Source organism: Micrasema longulum, unplaced genomic scaffold (genome assembly GCF_059751315.1).
Source record: "Micrasema longulum isolate JH-2025_06_02 unplaced genomic scaffold, ASM5975131v1 h1tg000252l, whole genome shotgun sequence".
Lineage (NCBI taxonomy): Eukaryota > Metazoa > Arthropoda > Insecta > Trichoptera > Brachycentridae > Micrasema > Micrasema longulum.
In genome coordinates this window covers 876,294-898,365 of record NW_028277457.1, presented here as the reverse complement: position 1 = coordinate 898,365, position 22,072 = coordinate 876,294, and the positions used below count along the sequence as shown (strand labels likewise).

Below are 22,072 nucleotides of genomic sequence, written 5' to 3'. Positions count from 1 at the left end.
TAAATTAAAAATATATAGCCTCGGGGCCAGTTGTACACAAAAAAAGTCAAGTTCAAAAAAGTTCGAAGCTAAATAATTGCTGTGTTTTCCTCAAAAAGCGGTTGTTTTTTTCTGCAATCAAGTGGTGGACCTCATAACAATTAGCAGGGCAGGACATTGTTCCGAGACATTGTCACATATACAGACGGGAAGGCGATCTCCGCAGGATAATGATTACCCCACCACCACACGCGGCCATATTGCCCTCGTGTGAACGCGCACGGGCATGGCCGTTGGACAATTGCGAATTGCTCGACGCGTGCGTATCGCTCCCGCAAATTTTGACTTCCGAAAATGTTGGCAGAAAAAATGCATTTTATTATTTAGTTCATTTTTTAACTTCTAATGCATCTTAGTATAAAAGAAATAATATTTTTCGCATACTCGCTCGTAATAAACGTCATCGTGCATCTGCTCATTTTCGCACTCACGTGTGAACTGCGGCGTATTTTTGTATTGTCCAAGCGTCCTGTCCTGCGTGGTCAAGGCTGTTCACGGAGCTGGGACAAGACAATACTGTCCTTTCAATGAAGAACTTCAGCCCCACGGGAAATCGGATACAATAAATGTTTTCTTGCGTGCGGTGAAAGTTTGATCATTAAATTGTAATACAAAGTTTCTTGAAAATGTACGAAAAAAATAATAAAAAATGATTAAATAAAAACAAACTGCTTTGAACGACGTCACTATTTCATATGAATCAACAAATAATAATTGAGTTACCGAAGATTTCCGGTTTACTTGCCCTTAATGAACCAATGGCAGAACTGATCGAGAATAAGCGGAAGAGATTCTTTGACGTCACACGCGGAGTTATTTGAGAAACACAAAACTTTAAAAAATCATTGCCCTGATAATACGATGTATCAAAATTGTAAAAAAAAAAAATTGTCCCAGTCTAATAATCTATTAACAAATAAAAAATATAAAAAAATCTCTGAACTTTCTTCATTGCATATTTTTTGCGTAAACCTAGCTTAAGATTAAAAATAAATTTAATAGTAATTATTTAGACACATTTTCACTTTTTTGGTTATGAGATTTTTTATTCTTAACAAAACTAAATAAATAAAATAAGTTTATTGTAAATAAGTAAAACCGAAAAAAAAAAGTTTTATTTTAAAGCTCTTTTTATAAATTCTCTTCCCGACTATTTTTAGAGGTTTCCACATTTTTCTAACTGTTTTGTTGGTATGTCAAAATAATTTAGTTCCTTGCAGTTGGCCGATTGTACTGTTACCGATGTGTCGTGCGCTTGACTTTTGACACTTATATTTCGTAAACAAAAAGTGTTCCCGCGAGTATTGCAACAAATTTGATGTAGATAAAGTAGGATTAATAATGTCACAAGACGAGGATGTCGAGTTGAAAGACCTAGTGTCAGAAGCGCTGGAAAAAAATGGCGTCCTCGCCAAAATCAGAGCCCAGTTGAGAGCCAGTATTTTTATGACACTGGAAAACGAAAACGGACAAAAGCATCAAAATCCGCGTCTAAAAGAACTTCTTTCGACCCATGACGGTGTACTTTCGTTACTATTAGTGCAAGAACTCGTTGAATTTTGTAACCTTATACAGACCGCTTCAATATTCAAATCCGAAACGGGTCAAGGAAAAGTATACGAATATGAGGGACGTCAACCTCTCATTGATAGTTTTAAACTGGATAAAGACAGCGTAAACAGTGAAGTTCCCGTGTTAGTACATTTAATCAAACTTATTTTTAAATTACTGAAAACTAGTCAATTGGATAAGGTCGCCAATTCGGTCTTTACGAATACAAATGATACATCTAACGAAAGATCGTACAACGAAAGTGAAGACAGTCCGAAAGGCGAAGAGAACAATACTTTTCTAGTTAACAGTGGAAGATCGGATCATTACGACTTGTCGTTCGTTTCTGACTCGGAGAATTCGGTTCCGGAAGAAAAGGGAACAGTTCTCCCGCTAAATTTAAATAATTCGTCCGAATCCAACGACTCTTTGTCGACGGAAATCGAAGGAAAATTCTCGTCGAAAAACGAAAGCGTCCGATCGGAAGAATCTTCCATTAAACCTGACGAATCTACTCGAGAAAGCAAAAATGATGTATCGACTGAAGAAAGTATAGCATCGAGCGAACAAGATCTCAAATCAGACCGTGGGATCGAAAATTCATCGAAAACATCCACGGCAAATTCATACAGTAAATATTTAAGCGAAAAACACAAACAGAATAAAAACAAGACGGAACTTAACAATTCGCCGCCTGTCGATAATATCATGAAGCATTTTATTACGAGTAAAATAGGCGATGATCAAAAGTCTGATGTGAGTATTTCGGAAGAAATCATACGAGCTTTTAGTGATAGCGCGCCGTCGACCGAATCGTCTCCGCGGACAGATTTAAACGCTTCTCCGCCATTGAATATCCTGGATGAAACGTTACCAGAAAGTCCCAACACGAAACAACGAGTCATCAACGAAATAAACAACCTAAAACAACAAACAACGAAAGAGAACATTAGTGTAAGAAATGAAAACGCATCCAAAATTGATACAGCTGATTTGACAGTGGCGAAGAATGAAAAAAACTCCATTGATCGAGATACTTCCAAATCTAATTGGAGTCCGCTGGGCGATTTGCCAACTCTAGTCATTAGTAAGAATACTAAAACCCTGCCTTGTTATTTGAGTAAGCCGAGCGCTGAAGGGGAACTGACCAAGAAGCCAATATTACTAGATCCAGCTAATGGGCAAGAGCTCCGAGTTAAAAACTGGCCCGAGAGCTGAGATTATTTCATTTATAATATATTTTACTTATATTTATTTTTCTACTGTTTTCTTGGTAAAGCTGCATTTAAATCATAATAAACAAAATGCGTCTTTTAGTTTTGACCACTTTTTTTTAATTTAGAATTTTTCACCAGTGACCGAATTTTGATGCCAATCACAATGTCGGTCACCGTTGAAAAACCTTACATTAAAAATTGTCAAAACCAAAACACGTATTAAATTTTTTATCATATTTAGTGCTATATATATTGACTCTGGACTTCAAGATGTTTTGGTAAATTTGTGATTTTGGCGTTGACCCAATGATATACACTTACATATTAAACATACACTTACATATTAGACATACACTTACATATTAAACATGAACTAATTATGTATGAATTGATCTAAACTGATTAAATTAGTTAGTTAATTCAACAATGTTTTTAGTATGTCCAAATGTTTGCAGACAGGCTGGATTTCCTCCCTAGGGAGTTATTTAGATCTAAATCTGTTACAACAGAGAAAGAAAACATTTTTGAGAAGGGAAAATGGAAGTCTAGGCATTTACGGGGCTTACGACCTATCATTGGCTGGTTTAAGTGGCCACTTTGCTCACACTCAGGTTTAAACATCCATATTTCCTCAACTCTTCTATCTGTTGACTTTTGTTGAGTAAAAGAGCTGAAACCTTTACCAGAATGTTATGCAGTGTGTACAGTGGCCACTTAAACCAGCAAACGATAGGTCATAAGACCTGTAAATGCCTAGACTTCCATATTCCCTTCACAAAAATGTTTTCCCTCTCTGTTGCAACAAATTTAGATCTAAATAATTCCCTAGGGAGGAAATCCTGCTTGTCTGATTAATTAGCACCGATTAAACTTATTTATATTCTCAATATAAGATATCCTACTTATTAAGCTGAAAAGATTCTCAAATCTATGAATCTTAAATCTTTAGTTTTTATGTATTTCTCATAATATTATTTAAGTTATTTATTGTGAATTACTATGATTTTTTTCCATTAAAACCAATATTGTACAGTGGAGCCTTGCTTAACAACCACCTCTCATTAATTAATTCACAAGTGAGAAAATTCAATTGTAAAACATTGACTCGAATATTTAAACAAAGAGAAGAGTACTGAGAAGGCCCGTCTTGTAAAACCTTTGAAAAAACTATTGCCGGACATTGTTGAATGTGACTTTTAAAGTTTTAAGACAGCGCCAGTTGAGTATGTAGTCAACGGAATTGTGTCTTTACCCAATATAGACAAGAGGTGGATAGCGATTATATCAGTGAGCTTGTGGAAAAGCATAGCCGGGAGCTGAACACCGAAGAGTTTAGGGAGTTGCATTGTAATTCACAGCAAGGAGCTGTGAAGGAGAGTTCTTCAGGGAAGGAAGAGATACTAGCAGAGCTAACTCCTGAAAAAATAAAAGAAATGCTGAAAGCATAAGAAACTGTTGCATCGTTCATTGAGAAGCCACTGGCTAATAGAGTCGCCAATCGGACAAAAACCATTCTATGATTATCAACCACGAAGTTAGCTACAGTTTACAGCAATACACCAGGCCGTAGGTACTCAGGTCAAGAATTGTAAGCGCAAACTGAAACCGTCTGTTACAAGTTTGTTGTTAAATTATAAACCAAACCAAAAATTTGGAAAGCTTTAATTCTATGCCATAGAGCTAAAAGAATTCTCTAGCGAATTATGTAAGTCTATGATAGCTGTAAATGTATTTAATGATAATCCTGTGTCTCATTTTCCTCAATCTTGAAATGTCTAGACAGCTTTCTAATAAATCAATTATTAGGTATCAGCTATTGGCACGGAACACATTATTGGTTCATTAAGTTTCTTCAGTTTTCACGACTGTTAAGATGCGCAGTTAGTTTTTATGGGTTATTATGCCGTGTGTCATTCGCACTCTTTCTTTCCAACAATAACCCTAATGATGAACCCTGTAAGCAATTTAAGGTAGTTAACGCAGAAAGCAACCAGCCATAGAAAAGTGGAACAGATAATAACACCTTTGTGAAAAGACTGAATAATAAAATCTACACATCAGTTGAAATGTTTTTGCCTTTGACAAATGATAAATAATGAATACATTTTTTTTTACATTACTAACAAGAATATAATTATGTGTTTCACCAGTTTTAATGATTTCTAAAGTACCGTAAGATTTTTCTAGTCCTGTGGGTGTTTTCTGCAAATTGAGAAATGCTGTTTTTGTGTTCGACACTATTTTCAGAAGGTGATTATTACAGGTTTGTGTATGAAATCGGTCTGGCTGTTTTTAGCATAACATAGAACTGACCTTACTGCACCCGATAACACCAATATCTCTTTTTTTTTAAATTATGGACTGGATGCTTTCTGCATAACTACATTCAATTCAAAACATCGGAAAAGTGGGCAAACGACACACGCCATGATAACCCGGAATATGAATTATTGGATTTTTATTTTGCACTGGGAGTAAGATTTTGGAAAGAATAATTATGCTTGCTAAGTGAGATTCCACTGTACAAGTATATTGCATTTTTTTGTATATTTTATAATATAAAAAAAAAATTGCAAATAATTATAACAAATATAATAAAAAATTAACTCTTTCAGCCCGGGTGTTCATTAGAATATACACAAATTTTAAAATGAATTCAATCAAGAAGTGGAAACTAATTTTTTAACTACTTTAGTTCTTAAGTATGTCCCATTTTTGTCTGCTTAAGTTGGTAGTCAGTGTAACGTAGAAATGTTTGTATCTAGTTTAGTTTGGCAGCTGGCTTCTGTTTTCTTTGTGCTGAATTCCTTCCGCCCTAAATGAAAAAAGTTTTTTTAATATTTCACTAAAATCAAACTGATTCGTTGGGAAAAAATATATATTGTAATATAGGTTTAATGAACCTTGTTGATTTATAAATGAATGTTAAATAATTTCGTAAGTATGCAAGATAAAAAAAATACTTTAGTACGTACAGAGTAAAAATAATGTTTGTATCGAACAAATCAATTCAGATCTGAAAGGGTTAGTTGACAAAATAATATTTATAATATACTAGTAGTTTCATTTTATATTACTAACCCTTAGTATCTGGTGTCAAATTACGGAGAAAGTAATAAGCTACGGGTCAGCAAAATCAAGCTAATATTGAAAGGAATCATACGAAAAATTGACCTTTTAAATATATGTCGGCAGCGTCAGGGCCTCTAATGATGAGAAAAATAATTAAATTGATTTGTAGTATGACCAGTGGAATCTATGTTTCGATATATAAAATACATTGCATAACATCATTGTTATAATAATTAAACTTTTAAAGTATTTAAGTGCCTTATCCAGTCCTTGAGTGTTGTTTTGTGCCTTGATTTACTGTGTTACTAAATCTAATCTAGTTACTAAAAATAATTGTATATTAAAACTACTAAAACCTTTTGTTTGTTAATGAAAATTCTTGGTTCATTGTAATTTATCATAGAAAAAAGACAAGTCATACTTAAATGCACAAATTTGAAATAACCGCTGACCGATTTCATCACCTTTGCGACATATGGTAATTTCAAATTTGTGTATCATCGCCATCCCCCTTTCCACACCCAGTAGTGCACAGGGAATTGTATTGATAAACCAAATGCAGCGTATTTTGATCATGTGTTGTATGAAGGTGAGGTGATCGGTCTTACGCTTCTGACAGTCCAGAAATAATAAAACATTGCAGTTTGAACAGCCCTTAAAATCAATATTTCACATCCATCCTGCCAGAAATCGAACACAAGACCTCAATAATTTTAGGTAAACGCGCCAACCCAACGCCGACGAGGCGAATTTATCTCCACTAGATTTCAACACTAATCCTGTGTTCTGGTTCTATTTCACACACAGAACCGTATTCTTCATCTGCCTGGAAACAGATTAAGTATCACTCGTCTTTTATTTCTATAGTAAATTATAAAATCACTAATACTTTCTTTTTATGTTTGGTTTGAAACGTGTTGTGTTTTGTGAATTAATAAATTAATATGTAATTTTATAGACTGATCAATCTACATCCGTCCATTGTGAATTGGCTATTATGAACTAAATATTGTATGCATTTATATTTACATAATAATGTGACATCTCTAATTAATTGTAAAAATGATATTTGTGAAATGTATTTGTGGTACTTGAGAAAAGAAATGAAGTCTCTACGGTATGCAGTTTTTGATAAATAATAAAAACTTTTTACGGTTTAATTCCTATACCGTTACAAATTTTCATAGTGATATAACATTTTTGTTATTTATTGTTCATTCATCATCATCCCATGTCTGCTCCCCAGTTGGAACACCAGACCTATATGTCGGCAGTGGACGCAGTTGAGGCTCTCAGGAGGCATCCGCAGTATATGGCCCAGCCAACTGTATAGCCTCCGCTTGATGTTAGTTGTCACCAGAAGTTACTGCGTGAATTTTCTTAATTCAAAGTAAAACCACCGCACACCCAAAATTCTTCTAAGGTGCCTACATATTCTCAAAACTTAATATTGTACTGTTCCGGCCCTAGTGAGTTTCCATGATTCGCACCCATAGAGAATAGTTGTAATGCAGCCATTGTTTAATGGCTGAATTTAGTTCTTACTAAATCCGATCTCCGGACAGCCTCCATGCTGTTGAAAGCAGAGCCTGCTGATCCTGGCTGCACTTCCAGCTCTTTAAAAGCTGCTATGATCCCTTTTTATGTAATCAAATAACCAGATTTTGCATGTAGGTTTTTTATTTTTTTTATGTTTAAGTCTGCCCTGGTGAAAATCTATAGAGATTGTCATACTAATATTTCCTAATAACAGTTAACACATTTGGAAACAGATAACTTGCATCAATCTAGCATTTATTAATATTTGAATAAGTCTTGAATCTGTTATTGTTATTTTATATATTTTAAAGAAGGGCAAATACCGAAAATTCACTCAACTGCCCGGTATTTCATCTGATATGTACGAAACCGCAAGATAACTAGAAATGCAGCAGTTCATTATTTCATGCAAACCAGAGAAAAATTATACATTGGTCAAGTTTACTATTACAGACTATTTCTACTAAAGGCTGATTTCTGAAACTCTGATGAGGGAAATTAAATATGCACAAAAAACAATCAATCAAAAGTGAATATTTTGTACAATATATATTATGTATGTATATATGTGTTTACAAAGCGAAGAAGTGTGTGGGACATTGACATTGTTGTCAATTAAGTTATTAAAATGAGAGTCATATTTTTAGATCTTTTTATATGTAGGTAATTACTTTTATTATTACAACACGTGTAGTATGTTTGTTTTGATTAATTCTTTACCATGGAGACAATAGCCACAATCAAACAAAAAAGTACATATTTTATTTTATGTATAATTTGTTATAGAAACATTTGTTAATATCTGACAATTGTGTATGTATCTTGTTTGCTTTATCTATTAGTTTTATATACCTTGCTAAAGTGTAATTATTTACATTTATACTTCTTAATATTTTGTTTAATTCTGCTTTTCAAAACCTTTTTTCTATGTAATCTGTTATCATAATGCAGTTTTTGTTTTAAGCGTGTTTAATATGAATTTGCATATTCTCTAAATTTAATAACAAGTTGAGATTGACAAAAATCTCTGAAAATCAATAAAGCATCTTCATATACAAATTAGGCTTATGATTGTTAGTATATTATTCATTCCTCAATTCTGTTGATGCCGTAAAAAATCATGCATTTAATTGTATGGCAAAGTTTCCCATGTATGAAAAATTTTATAAAAATGAACTACTTTGAAACGTCACATCAATAACGTTAGTAAATATTAGGATTTATCCACTCACCGACTTTTTATGTGTACCGGTTTCGAGACGTACCCGTCTCTTCGTCAGGACACCCACTACACCTACACGCAAATACTAAGATACACTATCACATTTACTGTTACCGTAGTGTACACGGTGGCCTCCGTGGTGCAGTGGTCAAGACGCTTGACTCACAAACGGAAGGTTCCGGGTTAGATTTCCGGTGAGAACACAAAAATTAAATGTGATTTTTCTCAAGCCTGGGTGTTCTGTGCTGTAATTCACCACTGTAACTGGGCCTCCTGGTCTGTCGTGGTGCACAAAAAAAACCAAAATACATGGTATTTACGAAAAAATACACAAATTACATGCAGTTACCTAACCCCTTCCCCACAAATTCTACAACATATCGCTAAATATTACTTACTTAATTTTAGTGCATGTTTAGACATGGTGGTGTTTGCATCCCCTTGAACTCTGCGTGTAATTAGTGTTTGTTTTTTTTTTCATAAATACTATGTATACTACTGTGACAGTAAATGTGATAGTGTATTTTAGTATCTGCATGTTGCAGTAGTGAGTTTCCTGATGAAGAGACGGGTATGTTTCGAAACCGGTAGGCATAAAAAGTTGGTAAGTGGTTAAATAGTCATATTTACTAACATCCATTTATTTTTTTGGCTTAGTTTGATAATCTATTAAAAAATCAGTACTGTGATAGCAAAAGATTATACCTGTCACAGACACTATTTTACTGAAGAGCAAAAAGAAAGTTTCAAAATCGATTGGGCAGGGTATTATAAAAGATAATTCCATGTATCTTATATCTATGTATATATTATCATAGCTTTATCCTTTTGCCACATCAAAGAATATACTTTTAGGGGCATTTTTTGGAACAAACTTGAAAAATGACAAAAACAGCACCTATAACCATTTGCCATCACAGTACCGAAATAATGTTTTTATTTTATTTTTAAAACAAAACTCGGAATAAAAAATGAGCGAGAAAATTTAAATTATGCTGTAAACAGTTCCTTGCACAGTCTTTTGAAATTTTGGAACTAATATTTTGCTAAGATATTTTAGAAGTTTATGTTTTTTTTTTTTTATATGGGAGTTGCTTTATTATTTACCTTGCTTATAATATACAAGGTTTATATTTCAAAAAGTGGATTTTTCTGCAATTAAATATCTTAAAATTTATCTAAACTATTGGGATCAGGAGGGATATATTAATGTGGGCTAATCAGGAACTTCTCAGCATTTGCTCACGTGGAGAGGAAACCACTTAAAACTCTTCAGGAGAAGCCGGCCTGTTAGCAGTAGTCAACAGGCCTTCCGTTCCACTAGAGGAGTGTTCGGCATTTTGTTCCCTACTTTGGTTTATTTTACCAATTTCCTGCGCTATATTTATCATGTATGATACTACCTCTCGTGTGAGTTCTTTATTACCTATCACCGATGGGATGTCGCATAGATCTTCACCCAGGCCTCTGCATCGCGCCTCCAGCTGTTGTCTTTGAAAGCTGAAAAAGGGGCAATGCATCAACAGGTGAGGGACATCTTGAGGAGTTTCATCATCGCATGGGCAGCTGTCGATCTCTGAGAGCTTGAAGCGATGCAGGTAGCTCATGAAGCCACCATGACCCGTAAGCATCTGGGTGAGCTCGTAGCCAGCATTTTGCATTTTTCTGAAATCATAGGCATGAAAAATTGTAGGGAAAAACATTTTAGTTACACTTCCGGTTGTCTCACTCAAATAGCGATCGTTCCAGAGTTGAAGGGTCCTGCTTCTTATTTTCCTTTTGGCAAAACTGAGCGGAAAATCGGCGAAATCGGGGGCTGTTTTCTTAAGCGTAGCCTCCCGAGCCTTTTTGTCAGCCTTTTCGTTGCCAAGGATTCCGCAGTGTCCTCGTATCCAGCCGATGTACACGTCCTGGTGTCTGCATCGTAGATTCTGGATATCTGTTCTTATGTCCATTACAATAGGGTTGACTGAATTTCGGTCAGTTATTGAATGGACTCCAGATTTGCAATCTGTCAGGATCGTTATTTTCTTCCATCTGTTTGGTAGCTTCTTCAAAACATAGACCAGGGCTTCTCTGATCGCAAAGAGTTCTGCCTGAAACACGGAGCAAAAATTGCCGAGTTTCAACTTTCTCGACGGCAGCTCTCTGATGCCATCGTAAGGTACAAAAGCTGCACCCACTTTGCAGTCCAAGAGACTGCCGTCCGCGTAGATCCTCAGCTCTTCCCGCGCCGTCCCAGGCAGAACCTGATCATCGTAGCCATGATCTATCGGATAGCGCTCCGCCGGATGAGGAAGTGAGAAATAGTCTCCCACTCCCTGGTAAAATCTGTCCTGCGGCAAGTCTTGCAAGGTGAGGCTCCTTTTCACCTCATATGCTTCTGCAAGCTCCCTGATCCTCAGATCGAGTGGCATGAATCCACTCAAAACCTGTGCTGATACCAAGGAGATTGGCATATTGATAATGAATATTTTTGATGTATTCTTGCAAATTGTGTATTTGAAACTTTGTTAATTGTATTTTTTCCTACTGACAACGCAACCGTGTATCACTTGAAGTGTTCTCTAAATCCCTACCTTGTTAATGCCTACAATTCTGTAAATTAAACATGAATTATTCTTGTCAAGTATTTGTACTTATTAAGGCTGTATGTTTTGTTGATTTTGTCATGGATTTTCGTGAAATATATGTATTTTTTTCATTTAGTAAGTGTATTATTTTCTTCCGTTTTTTTGGAACATACAATTGAAGGCATTGGAAGCAAAGATAGCACACTCCCGTTTTGGTGTTTTTGAGAAAAATAACAAAAACTGCTACACTGACGTTAAAGGTATTACCGTTTATAATTCATTTATAATCAAAACTACCATCACTGATCATTATACAACAACTATATTATTTCAAAACAACTATAATACTTCTTACAAAAACAGATCGCTACAGAAGCACATTACCGCAATAAATTATAAACAATTACACGATGACATTTGCAACGAATGTTGAGAGCAAAGCATTTACACTAAAAATAATGCAAATTATGCGTTTGACTCCTTTATAGATATTTTAAAAACAAACATATGTAAAGATAGCTATTAAAAACTTATAAGTAATAAAAAACAAGCATTTACCTCTTGGATAACTAGAGGAGTCTTGAATTCTATCCACAAAAGAAACCGAATACACTTGAAATTTCGTAAAGACCCAAATAACATCGCTCTAATAACCTTTTACAAAAAATATCGTAATGTTTGTAAAACAGTCAAAAACTGTGTAAAAGTAAACTACTTTAAAAATGTCATCGACTCACCAGATTGCACCTCTAAAAAGGTCTTTGAAGTTATAAAAAAAGCATCTAATACTTATGTGAAAAAAGACTCACCCATACGGAAAATGAAAGATAGGGATTCTTTAATAATGTTTATGGGTTGTAAAAAAATTGCAAACCACGCTAATGACTATTTCTCAACGATTGGCGCTAAATTAACTACTTGCCCAAATGAAATCATTGAAACTATTAATTTACTAAAATCATCAAATTCATTAGGTCCTGGTGGTATTGGTTCTGTTCTGATTAAGCATCTAAAATTAACTATTGCACAGCCTCTCTGATCGCGCCACTTGCCCGTTGGCAGGTGAACGCTCGAAAATTGACTGGTTCGCAGAATGTGTTATCTTTATGCTTTGCCGCTGAACCCTAATATATACAGTGAATGCAATTCCTACCTTACACTGGGTTTCTGGCACCTTATTGTTTGTAACTTGTCTCGCGGCAGTCAGGATCAGATCGTGGGGTCATGAAGGCGGGGCACTTGAGATGGTTTCTTGATTATTATTATTTCACGACACAGTGGATTAAATAAATTATTATTCGCAAAAGTAACTAACGATCGCAGTGAGAATTGAAAATTATCTAAGCACATGAATACTGACAGCTCGGTTATATTAACAATTGTTCTTTTGTTAAATGCATTTGAGTAATTTTGAATATTGAACATGTTGTGCCGGAGACAAAATGTGGTACCTACCCACAGTAAGAAACGCAACATCTTAACCAGGGGCCAGTATGTAGCAAATAAATCCAACAAAGTAAATGTGGGGAAACCACTATCTCTTATGTTTTTAACCTAAGCTTTAGTTCTGGCACATTCCCTTCTTCCTTAAAAAAAGGTATTGTAATTCCCATTCATAAAAGGGGAGACAGAGTAGATATTGCCAACTATCGACCAAAATCTTTACTGAACACAATCTCTAAAATTATAGAAACAATAGTAAAAAAGAATTTCAGAATACATAGACATTAATAATATTCTATCGGCAAATCAGTACGGATTTCAAAAAGGAATAGGTACACACACGACACATCTCTGGTATAACAGATCTTATTTCTAAATATGTAGACTCCGGCAAGAAATGTCTTTAAATTTTTTTAGACTTGGCAAAAGCTTTCGACACGATATCATATAAAATCATGTTGAAACGTCTGTCAAATATAGGTTTGCAAGGTAATTTACATAATTGCATTTGCAGATGACACTGCTCTAATTTTTACTAGTGACAAATGGGATGAAACTTATTCTGCGGCTCAAAACAGTGTCAATATAATAAAAATGTGGCTGGATAACAATCTCTTAACTTTAAATATTGACAAAACAAAATATATAACATTTAGTAAAACCAGCACAAACAAAACCTTTGATTAAAAATTGCTCTGAAATACTTGAATCAGTACACATCAAATATTTGGGAATAATTATTTATAAATATTTAAAAGGACAGAACACATAGAATATATAACACAAAAAAATAGAAAGCTTTCCCATATCTTCAAGTCGATACATAACATCTGATCCCTAATTAAACTCAAACAACTATATTTTATTTTATGTAACTCAATTATAACTTTTGGCATAATAGGATGGGGAGGCACTAATAAATTATTAAAAAATCTCGAATCTGCTCAAAAAATCAGTATTATCAAATCAAAATAATTTTTAAAAAGCCCTTCAGGTACCTTAGCATCAAGTTATTTGAACAATTTGAGATCTTAGATATAAGGCAATTATATATTTTTAGAATAATAATGTTTATGAAAGCAAATTATTCTACCAAATCCCAAAAGAAGCACTCCCACACTACCAGAAGTCAAACTAGAGGATAGGTCATGGGGTCTACCACAAACTCTAAATTCGGGTAAAGAAATTTAATGTTTCTGGGCCCCAAAATATTTGATATGTTACCTAAACATTGCAAAACCATGACCCGGATTCAATTTAATAAATTTGTAAAAAATTGGTTACTGCTTTAGGTAGAAAAATCGGAAAATTTACTCAAAATACATGCTTAAATAATAAATGGTATAAATTAATATTTTACAACTGTATAATAAATTAACTAGTAGGTAGTAATGTTATTGTTTATTTTGCATAAAAATGTTTGCCTCAAAACAGGTTGTACCTAGTTAGGCAGACTAGACATGATCCAAAGAAATCTATTACCTAATTGTGTATATCGTAGATAAAGTAATTATTATTTTTGTTAATAAACCATAATTATTATTTATAATGCCAAAGAGAGTCTTTATGTTAGAAATGTTGTTTTCACTGAACTTAAACTTTAAGATACTAATAAATTAGCTTTAATAGAAACACAAATTCAAAAAACTTTCTGAATAATTGTATGGCATGGCCATTTTGAAAATTTTAATCTCAATACTGTCGTTGGTCGAATAAAATGGCTAATGGATATTGCTATGTTTGCTTCCAAACACTATTTTCAAACCATCAGAAGTATGATTTTAAACTACATTTGCAACTCAACTCATGATTTTTATAAAAATAAAGTTGATAAACTACAGAATGACATCATGACCAAAAAAACAAAAGTTTTTGGAGGTTGCTATCTTTGCTTCCAATGCCTTCAATTGCAGAAATTGAATCACCAAATATTTTACGTGTAAATTTTTCTTATATTTTTTTACTTTTTTTAAAATAAATGAAGGTCAGTCCTGACATATTTTAATAAGATTTAGAGATCGATAAAAAAAAAAACAGTTCTGAACATATATTTTTTTTTAATTCAATAAATGTTATCATAAAATACCAAATAATATTTTTTTCTTTAAAAAGAAATATGTGGTTTTTATGATTTACCTAAATATTTCATTTTGAGGGCCATTTTCAACGAGTTGTAAATAACTCACTATTAGAAAATGGAAATCAAGTTGGGGTAGAGTGGGATTCAAACCCCAGACCTTTGAGCCTAAAATAGTATAATTTTCAATGTTTTGTGGCCTCTCTTTTTGTCTTAATGACAGTAGCAATTCTAGGTGGCATTGATAAAATTAAACTTTTTATAGTTGTTAATATTTAAAGCATTAACTTTGTGGTCAAACATTTTACTAAATGTTATTAAATATTTGCATATAACCACTTACCGACTTTTCTATGTCTACCGGTTTAATTGGTGTCCTGATGAAGAGACGGGTACGTCTCGAAACCGGTAGACATAGAAAAGTCGGTAAGTGGTTATTTACAAATATTTAATAACATTTAGTTTTAATAGTTGTTTCCAAAATCTCTTCATCCCACGTATGTTCTAGTGCTTTCTTCAGCACTTTTGCTGTCTGGGGATTCCACCTTTGTATTGCCCATAAATTTTTGATTGCGTTCAAATCAGGGCTTTTTTCAGGCCACGACAATTATAAAGGCATGTTTTGAACCAAAAATGCGAAAACCCGATTGGAAAAGGCAAATGCTCACAAAAGTTAGACTCTAAATTAGTGGAAGACAGTAATATTTTCAGGGGAGAGTAAATTCAACATCTGGGGATCTGATGGCATCCCCTATGTGAGGCGATGGATTGGGGAGCAATACAGTGATGAGTGTCTTCAGAGAACTATAAAAAAAGCAAAAGGCCAAATAATCTCCCTTTTATGTAAGCCGGATAAATCCTATCGAATCGGTGCAACATCGTTTGCTAAGAAAGTTAGCATGGATGATTGGCCTCGAGACTACACATACGGAGAAATGGAGTCAATGTTAAAAGTCTCAAGTCTACAAAAATGTAGAGGGAACAGTAAAAGCTTAGGAGTATGAACTCATTTGGAATGATTATTTGCCGTCAACAACACCTTTCAGAGACAGATATTGTGTATTTCCCAAGACGACTCTGTTGATATTAAATGTTTTTTTTTGTTTGTGGACAGTTTACTCTTTACTTTACTAAAAACGATGTGAATAAATTCAATATTTGTGTGGCTTGGGTCTAAAAGGGCCAATGTCGTACATGACAACATTACGCAGAGTAATTTTACAGCTCATTTGTGACGTTATAATAAAATATTTGAGATGTTTGAAACGATTTTCATTAAAAAAATACAAACACATATTTTCAGGTTTGTCTTCATAAATAATGGCATCAAGTAATATTTATTTAAAGGGTAAATAAAAATACTTCATATTTTATAAATATAACAAAAAAATATGTTTTATAATACCTATTCAGCTTGCAGTTTTATTTGACTTCTTGATTCAGGATGAGATTTTAACTTTAAAAATCCAATATCTCAACTAGTAAAATGCAGTTGCTAACTTGTGTCAGAAACCAGACAATATGTATGCGTACATATTTTTTTTTTAATTTGTGTATTTTTTATTGATACAAAATGTTTTGAAGAAAAAAATTAAATCAGACATTGGCCCTTTTAGACTCAAAAAAGAATTAGCGTCTTTGTCCACTATTTTGTATTCATCATGGATGATAAGAACATTCAATTATCAAAATTAAACAATTAGTCAGTCAGGAGATGTTATGCGGATGAAATAATCTTTGTACAAAAATATAGGCAGGCCTCCGTGGTTTGGTGATCAAGACGCTTGACTCCTGCACGGAAGGTTCCGAGTTCGATTCCCAGTGAGAACACAAAAATTTTAATGATTTTTTCTCGAGCCTGGGTGTTCTGTGATGTAATTCACCTGTGTAATTGAGCCTACTGGCCTGCTGTGGTGCAAAATAATAAACAAAAATAAACAAAAAAAATAAACAAAATAGAAAAAAACAAAAAAGTAGTTTCTGCATTTATTTTCCATTTCAACATTTCTTTATTGACATTGTTTTATATAGGTTATTTTATTTTATTTTGGAAACCAACAGTTCTACATACACATTTATAATAAAGAACAGATATAGTGTATAAACTCAGAACCAATAACAGGTTTCCACAAATTGTACAAAGTTAGTAAAGAAAATATAATGATGCAGTTTATTCATAAAAAAATGTTTTTTTTAACAATGAAAGAAGATATATATATATATTTTTAATGAAAAGTTATTTTGAGTGGGGCGGGATTAGGACAGGGATGAAGAGAGGATAAGGAGGTTAAGGGAGATGTACATATTTAGTGTCTATCAAGTTACATAATACATTTAAGTGTCAATTTTAAATCTGACAGAGTGATATTTGTGTAGTCTATGTCTTTAAATTTGGTATTGTTCACTGAAAAAGTCCTTAGAAAAAAAGCATTTTTAGGATATGATATTTTACTTATTGGGAGCCAGACAAGTACGTATTGTTTTTTTTATGCTAATAAAGGTTTTTATTAAAAAATAAATAAAAAATGAAACAGGTGGTACAGTCTACAAATCCTGGCTGGAACATGTACTGTTATTAAACAAAGTAATTCTGTACAGTCAACCTGATCCTGTTTGAAGTCGGTACGCACACACTCTGCGTTATTGTAGAGAAATGATTCCATGGTAGGTGGAGGCAGCGAGAGTTATACCACACTTATTGATCCTAAAAATACAGTTTTTTGGGCGGCCTCCGTGGTGTAGTGGTCAAGACGCTTGACTCACGGTGAGAACACAAAAATTAAAATGTGATTTTTCTCAAGCCTGGGTGCTCTGTGATGTAATTCACCACTGTTGTGGTGCAAAAAAAAATGTAGATGTAAAAAAAAAAAAATGTTTTTTTTTTCTGGTACCCGTCTCGTTCAATAAAAAGTCAACTATTGCAATTTTCCTTCCATCGCAACGCTCAAATTTTCATTGTATTTCTGCACATGGATTTATTTACACTACAAGTTTAGTCATATTCATTTCGGTGTAAAAATCATCCAGCGGTTGTTCCCAACGCTTCTCAAAGAACACTCCTTGTAAGAACTTGGCGTGAGTACCCGTGTATATAGCCCAAGGCAAGTAATGCTTCAGATACAACTGCCGGTGTTTGGGCTTTAATCTTATCGCTCCAAAAATACCTCCCCCGATACACATCGGCAATCCAGTTTGCAATCCCTCCACCCATTTGATCGTAACTTCTCCTAACATGTTAGTTTTCATCCCTAAACAAGCGTGCACTAAATCGTGTACTTCTCTGTACCTCTGCATCACATAGGCCAATTCTTTATCTTTGATAAACTGCACGGGAAGCCTAGAATCCGCTGTAACTTCGTTTTCTAGTAAAAAATTGTGGTAAGTTCTTCCTATGGTGCCCTCTGGTAAGGTCCCCAACTTTTCGAAGTCGACGGTTTTTGAATTGATGCGCGGTTTGTCGTGTAAAATGTCGATTCCTTCGACAGTTTTGAGCATTTGTTCTCGCATGTGAATCAACGCAGTTTCGCCGGTGACTTCACCGAGACAAGCGATCATGTCTCCTCTATAGGGGTCCACGAGGGCGACTGCGGCAGAACCGATGGATAAAGCGGCCCTTTGGAATTGAGTTAGTTCGATATAGTTTTGTTTGTATTCGTTTTCGAAATTTAGGTTAGGATCATCTTTTAGCTTTTTCTGTGACGTACTGTAATGACGTAACTGGTGGGAGCTTTGAATACATTTTCTAGTTATTTGATTTAATCTCAACATACACGTTGACTTTATTAACATTTTAATATGATTTAATTACAAACAGAAGTTAAATACTGCTCAATACTTTTATGCTATATGTCAAAATAATTTTGACATATCGTCTTAGTGTTGCTATTATAAAAATAATTATAAAAAATTCAAGTAAGATAGGAACTTATTTTAGAAGGAATGAAGAAAAATCACTTTCTTTCACAGTTTGAAAGGAATAAGGGTCTATAAAATAATATTGAGTAAAAAATTTTTTTTTTACTATTTACCAGTGGCAAAAAAATGTTTTTTAATTTTGAATTCTCGCGAAAGCGGTCATTGCATTGGCCGCGCCCCTAATACATCACAATTCATGTGAATATTTAATTTTGTAACCATTTTGTTATAATTATCAATGCCAAACATGTCGCGTTCTTCTAGACATATTTTTTTATCATTGCTTTTTTTAAATTATGTTATGAAATGAAAATTATGAAAATACAATTATTTTATCTTAATCCACTTCACAAATTTTTATCCTTTTTGATATTTCCCTATTTAAAAAATATCATCATAGAGCTATCCCACTATTTTTTTTGTTGTGAATTCCTTCCTTAGAAATCAGTGTACTAAAGCTAAATCAATCATGCAGTTATAATAATTATGCATTTTTGTAGTATAAAGACAGTTAAATTAATAAGAGCAACAGTTATACATTATACAGTATAAAACATTGTTAATAATGTTACTGTTGTGGTTCATATAATACTACAGGTTATTGAAAAATATTAAATAAAACTTTAATAGTATAGTTAAATATATTTTTTATAATTTGTATAAGTTGTATCCCCAATACATAATGAGATTTAATATTATATGTACATACATATTACGCAACCATAATATTTTATTTCTAGTAATATTATACTCTAACATAAATATGTACAAATATTTATTATATAGATTTTGTGTCCCCTGAGGTTAGCTTGACCTGCATAGGCCACCTTTTATAATTTTAACTTCTGACATTCCAGTCTCAGACTGAAATCAACAATAGTGTCTATAATGTGTAATATAAGATTACATGTACCAGGGTCAAGGACTATCATTGACTAAATCTTTACTGGCCAATTGATCATCCAGATACGTTTGAGTTTCGCTAGAAGTACAGGAAAGAAACACATCAGATTTCCTATTCAGCAAAACCCGACAACAGGTGGAAGCGTGAATTTTAGTAGACGGAAAAGAAGATCTTAAGTTCCCAAAGTCATAGTCTGAAAAACTCAATGGCTCTACGAAACAATCGCAAGTTTGAGTTTCTTTGAAAGAAAAGTCTGGAGATTCGTTGCGTGTCTCTTCAAACGTCGATATGTTTCCAGGAAAGTCAAAAATGTTATCATTTGTTTGAGTCTCAGTTGAGATTAGGGCACTTTCAGAATCCCCGTAACTAAGCGGATCTTTTAATGAGTCTATTTGGGTACTTAAACAATTCTCGTTAAAGCTGATTTCGGTGTCTAAATTTCTGGTGTCCGTAGGCCAGGCAGTCTGCGTTTGAATGTCCGACAGACAAATCAGCTCGGAAAAGAGTATCGAGTCGTGTTTCCATCTGTTTGAGTACAGGAGTTCATCTAGAGCTGTCTGGGTTTCAATTGTTGTCGAGTTCCCCGTACCATCGCCATAAGTAAATTGACTATCCATATTAGGTGAATAGTTTGTTGTTATATTTGATGTATTTATACCACCACATTCACTGTCAATTTCATTGACACACGGTTGTAAGGCCATTTTCAAACAGTTTTCTTGTTTCGTATCGTTTGTATCGAATTGAGATAAGTTGAAATTTTTACTATATCGCTTAACCCTGTCTGGCTCTTGTTCAAAATCAACAGCTGTACTACAAGCTATGTCATACTTAAGTATTTTTTTCTTTGGAAGAGTTACACATAAAGATTTAGATGGAATACTTTTATCAAAAATATTTGTCATTCTTTTCGATACTTTTAAATCATCAGCGGAAGAAATCTTTTCTTGCATGCTGTAGTTTGTTTGAGTTGCGAATGTTCTTTTGTTATTTTCATACGATAAATTAGTAGACTTGTCGAGCTTAATTTTTCGTTTCACAGTACCATTAGATGAAAATGTTTGAGTTTCAGCATTGAACTTTTTGGTTATAGAATGATTTGTTTTTTTCACGATTTTCAGAGTGGTTTGAGTAAATCTATCCCGATTAAAAGAGGAAATACTTGATTCATCGCCATTTTCTGATATTTCTTTAATTATTTCGCAGTTGGAATCGGACATTTTCTTTTTTTGGATTCTTTTTCTACTTTTTGAAGGTAATTTAGAAGCAGATTTTTTCGGCCTTTTATTTGATTTAGAATTTACATTAGCGCTCACATCATTTGAAATTGCAGAAGGAAGTAAATTCGGTAGAAGAGTGTTAGTTGGGATTAATACGTAACTAGGAGCACCGTTGACATTATTCATTTTGCTTTCATCAGTATTGACAGCGTAAATTTCATTTCTGTTGACGTATTTTGTCAAAGTGCCGATTGTATAAGTACTAGGTAAATTAATTGAATGGGAGTCTACTACATTTTGCGAATTTGAAAACTGTTTCAAATCAACTATTGACTGCACGGCTAGATTGTGTGGATTATTCAAATGAGTTTCATTAATAAGATATTTGTTTTGCCCGGTGTCGTGAATTATTATCTTCGATGAATTCGAGGAATCCGGATTACGTAAAACGGGAAGTTTGATATTATCACTGCCCGAATTTTCCATTTGCGGTGAATGATTTAAAAAGTATTTATTTTGTTTGTATAATTGGTGGAGTTTCGGATGCTTTCTGTATAAATGTAATACAAGAGCATTCTTGTCAATGTATTCCCAGCCGCAAACCTTGCACGTAAATATGAGTCCGCAAGTATTTAAGTGACGTTTGTAAATGGATTGTATGGAAAATTTAGCTTTACACTTCTCACATTCGAATCGTTTTTCTCCGTGAACTTTCATATAATGTTGCTTCAACAAACGGTTATGAGTAAAATGTTTATTTCGTTTTGTTTTGATATTGTAAATGCATTGTTCCACGGGGCAGAAATATCTCGATTTGCACTCTTTAGAAGTAGAATTCATTTTGCCAATTTTGTGGTGTTTGACAAGGTGCATTTTTAAATGTGGAGCCTTCTTGAAAACACTATTACAGTTTTGTTCTGGACAAACATGGTCATCCAAGGATTCAGTTAATTCTATCTCAGCGGGGAAAATGTCTACTACCTCTGCCATCTTAGTAATAAAACCTTAAACTACCCTTTTTTACATTATTTTATTTTAAAAAAAAATTTTCTGAAAATACTCAAACTTCAAACTACGCACGTTTGACGTAATGAATGACACTTTGAGGTTTGACCATAGATAAAGGATATAATTGGATATAATATGAGTTTGACATTTACATGACCACAGACATGAAATTTGAGAGTGTTCATTTACATTTACTTCGCGCTTACTAATCGTCAGAAAATCTAGTCGGTGTTGGTTCGACCAACACCGACTTGAAATCCAAACTCTCACAAATATAATAACTTATTTTGTC

General features: G+C 33.7%; 3 protein-coding genes across 3 annotated transcripts; 1 reads left to right on the top strand and 2 right to left on the bottom strand.

The window, feature by feature from the left end:
- The first annotated feature begins 1,226 nt into the window (after positions 1-1,226).
- LOC148283233 (uncharacterized) lies at positions 1,227-11,346 on the top strand. Its single transcript, XM_088223866.1, has one exon. It carries the CDS (start codon positions 1,381-1,383, stop codon positions 2,806-2,808), a length of 1,428 nt encoding a protein of 475 aa, XP_088079992.1. The 5' UTR covers positions 1,227-1,380; the 3' UTR covers positions 2,809-11,346.
- Positions 11,347-16,706: 5,360 nt separating this feature from the next.
- On the bottom strand, positions 16,707-18,770 carry Coq4 (Coenzyme Q4). Its single transcript, XM_088223835.1, has one exon. It carries the CDS (start codon positions 18,520-18,522, stop codon positions 17,713-17,715), a length of 810 nt encoding a protein of 269 aa, XP_088079961.1. The 5' UTR covers positions 18,523-18,770; the 3' UTR covers positions 16,707-17,712.
- Positions 18,771-19,278: 508 nt separating this feature from the next.
- On the bottom strand, positions 19,279-21,899 carry Asciz (ASCIZ zinc finger protein). The gene has a single exon (XM_088223863.1). The coding sequence runs from the start codon at positions 21,760-21,762 to the stop codon at positions 19,567-19,569; it is 2,196 nt and encodes a 731-aa protein (XP_088079989.1). The 5' UTR covers positions 21,763-21,899; the 3' UTR covers positions 19,279-19,566.
- Between the last annotated feature and the right edge of the window lie 173 nt (positions 21,900-22,072).

Bases quoted from the DNA above. Each gene is read 5' to 3' on its own strand.
- LOC148283233 (XM_088223866.1), top strand. From the start codon at position 1,381: ATGTCACAAGACGAGGATGTCGAGTTGAAAGACCTAGTGTCAGAAGCG.
- Coq4 (XM_088223835.1), bottom strand. From the start codon at position 18,522: ATGTTAATAAAGTCAACGTGTATGTTGAGATTAAATCAAATAACTAGA.
- Asciz (XM_088223863.1), bottom strand. From the start codon at position 21,762: ATGGCAGAGGTAGTAGACATTTTCCCCGCTGAGATAGAATTAACTGAA.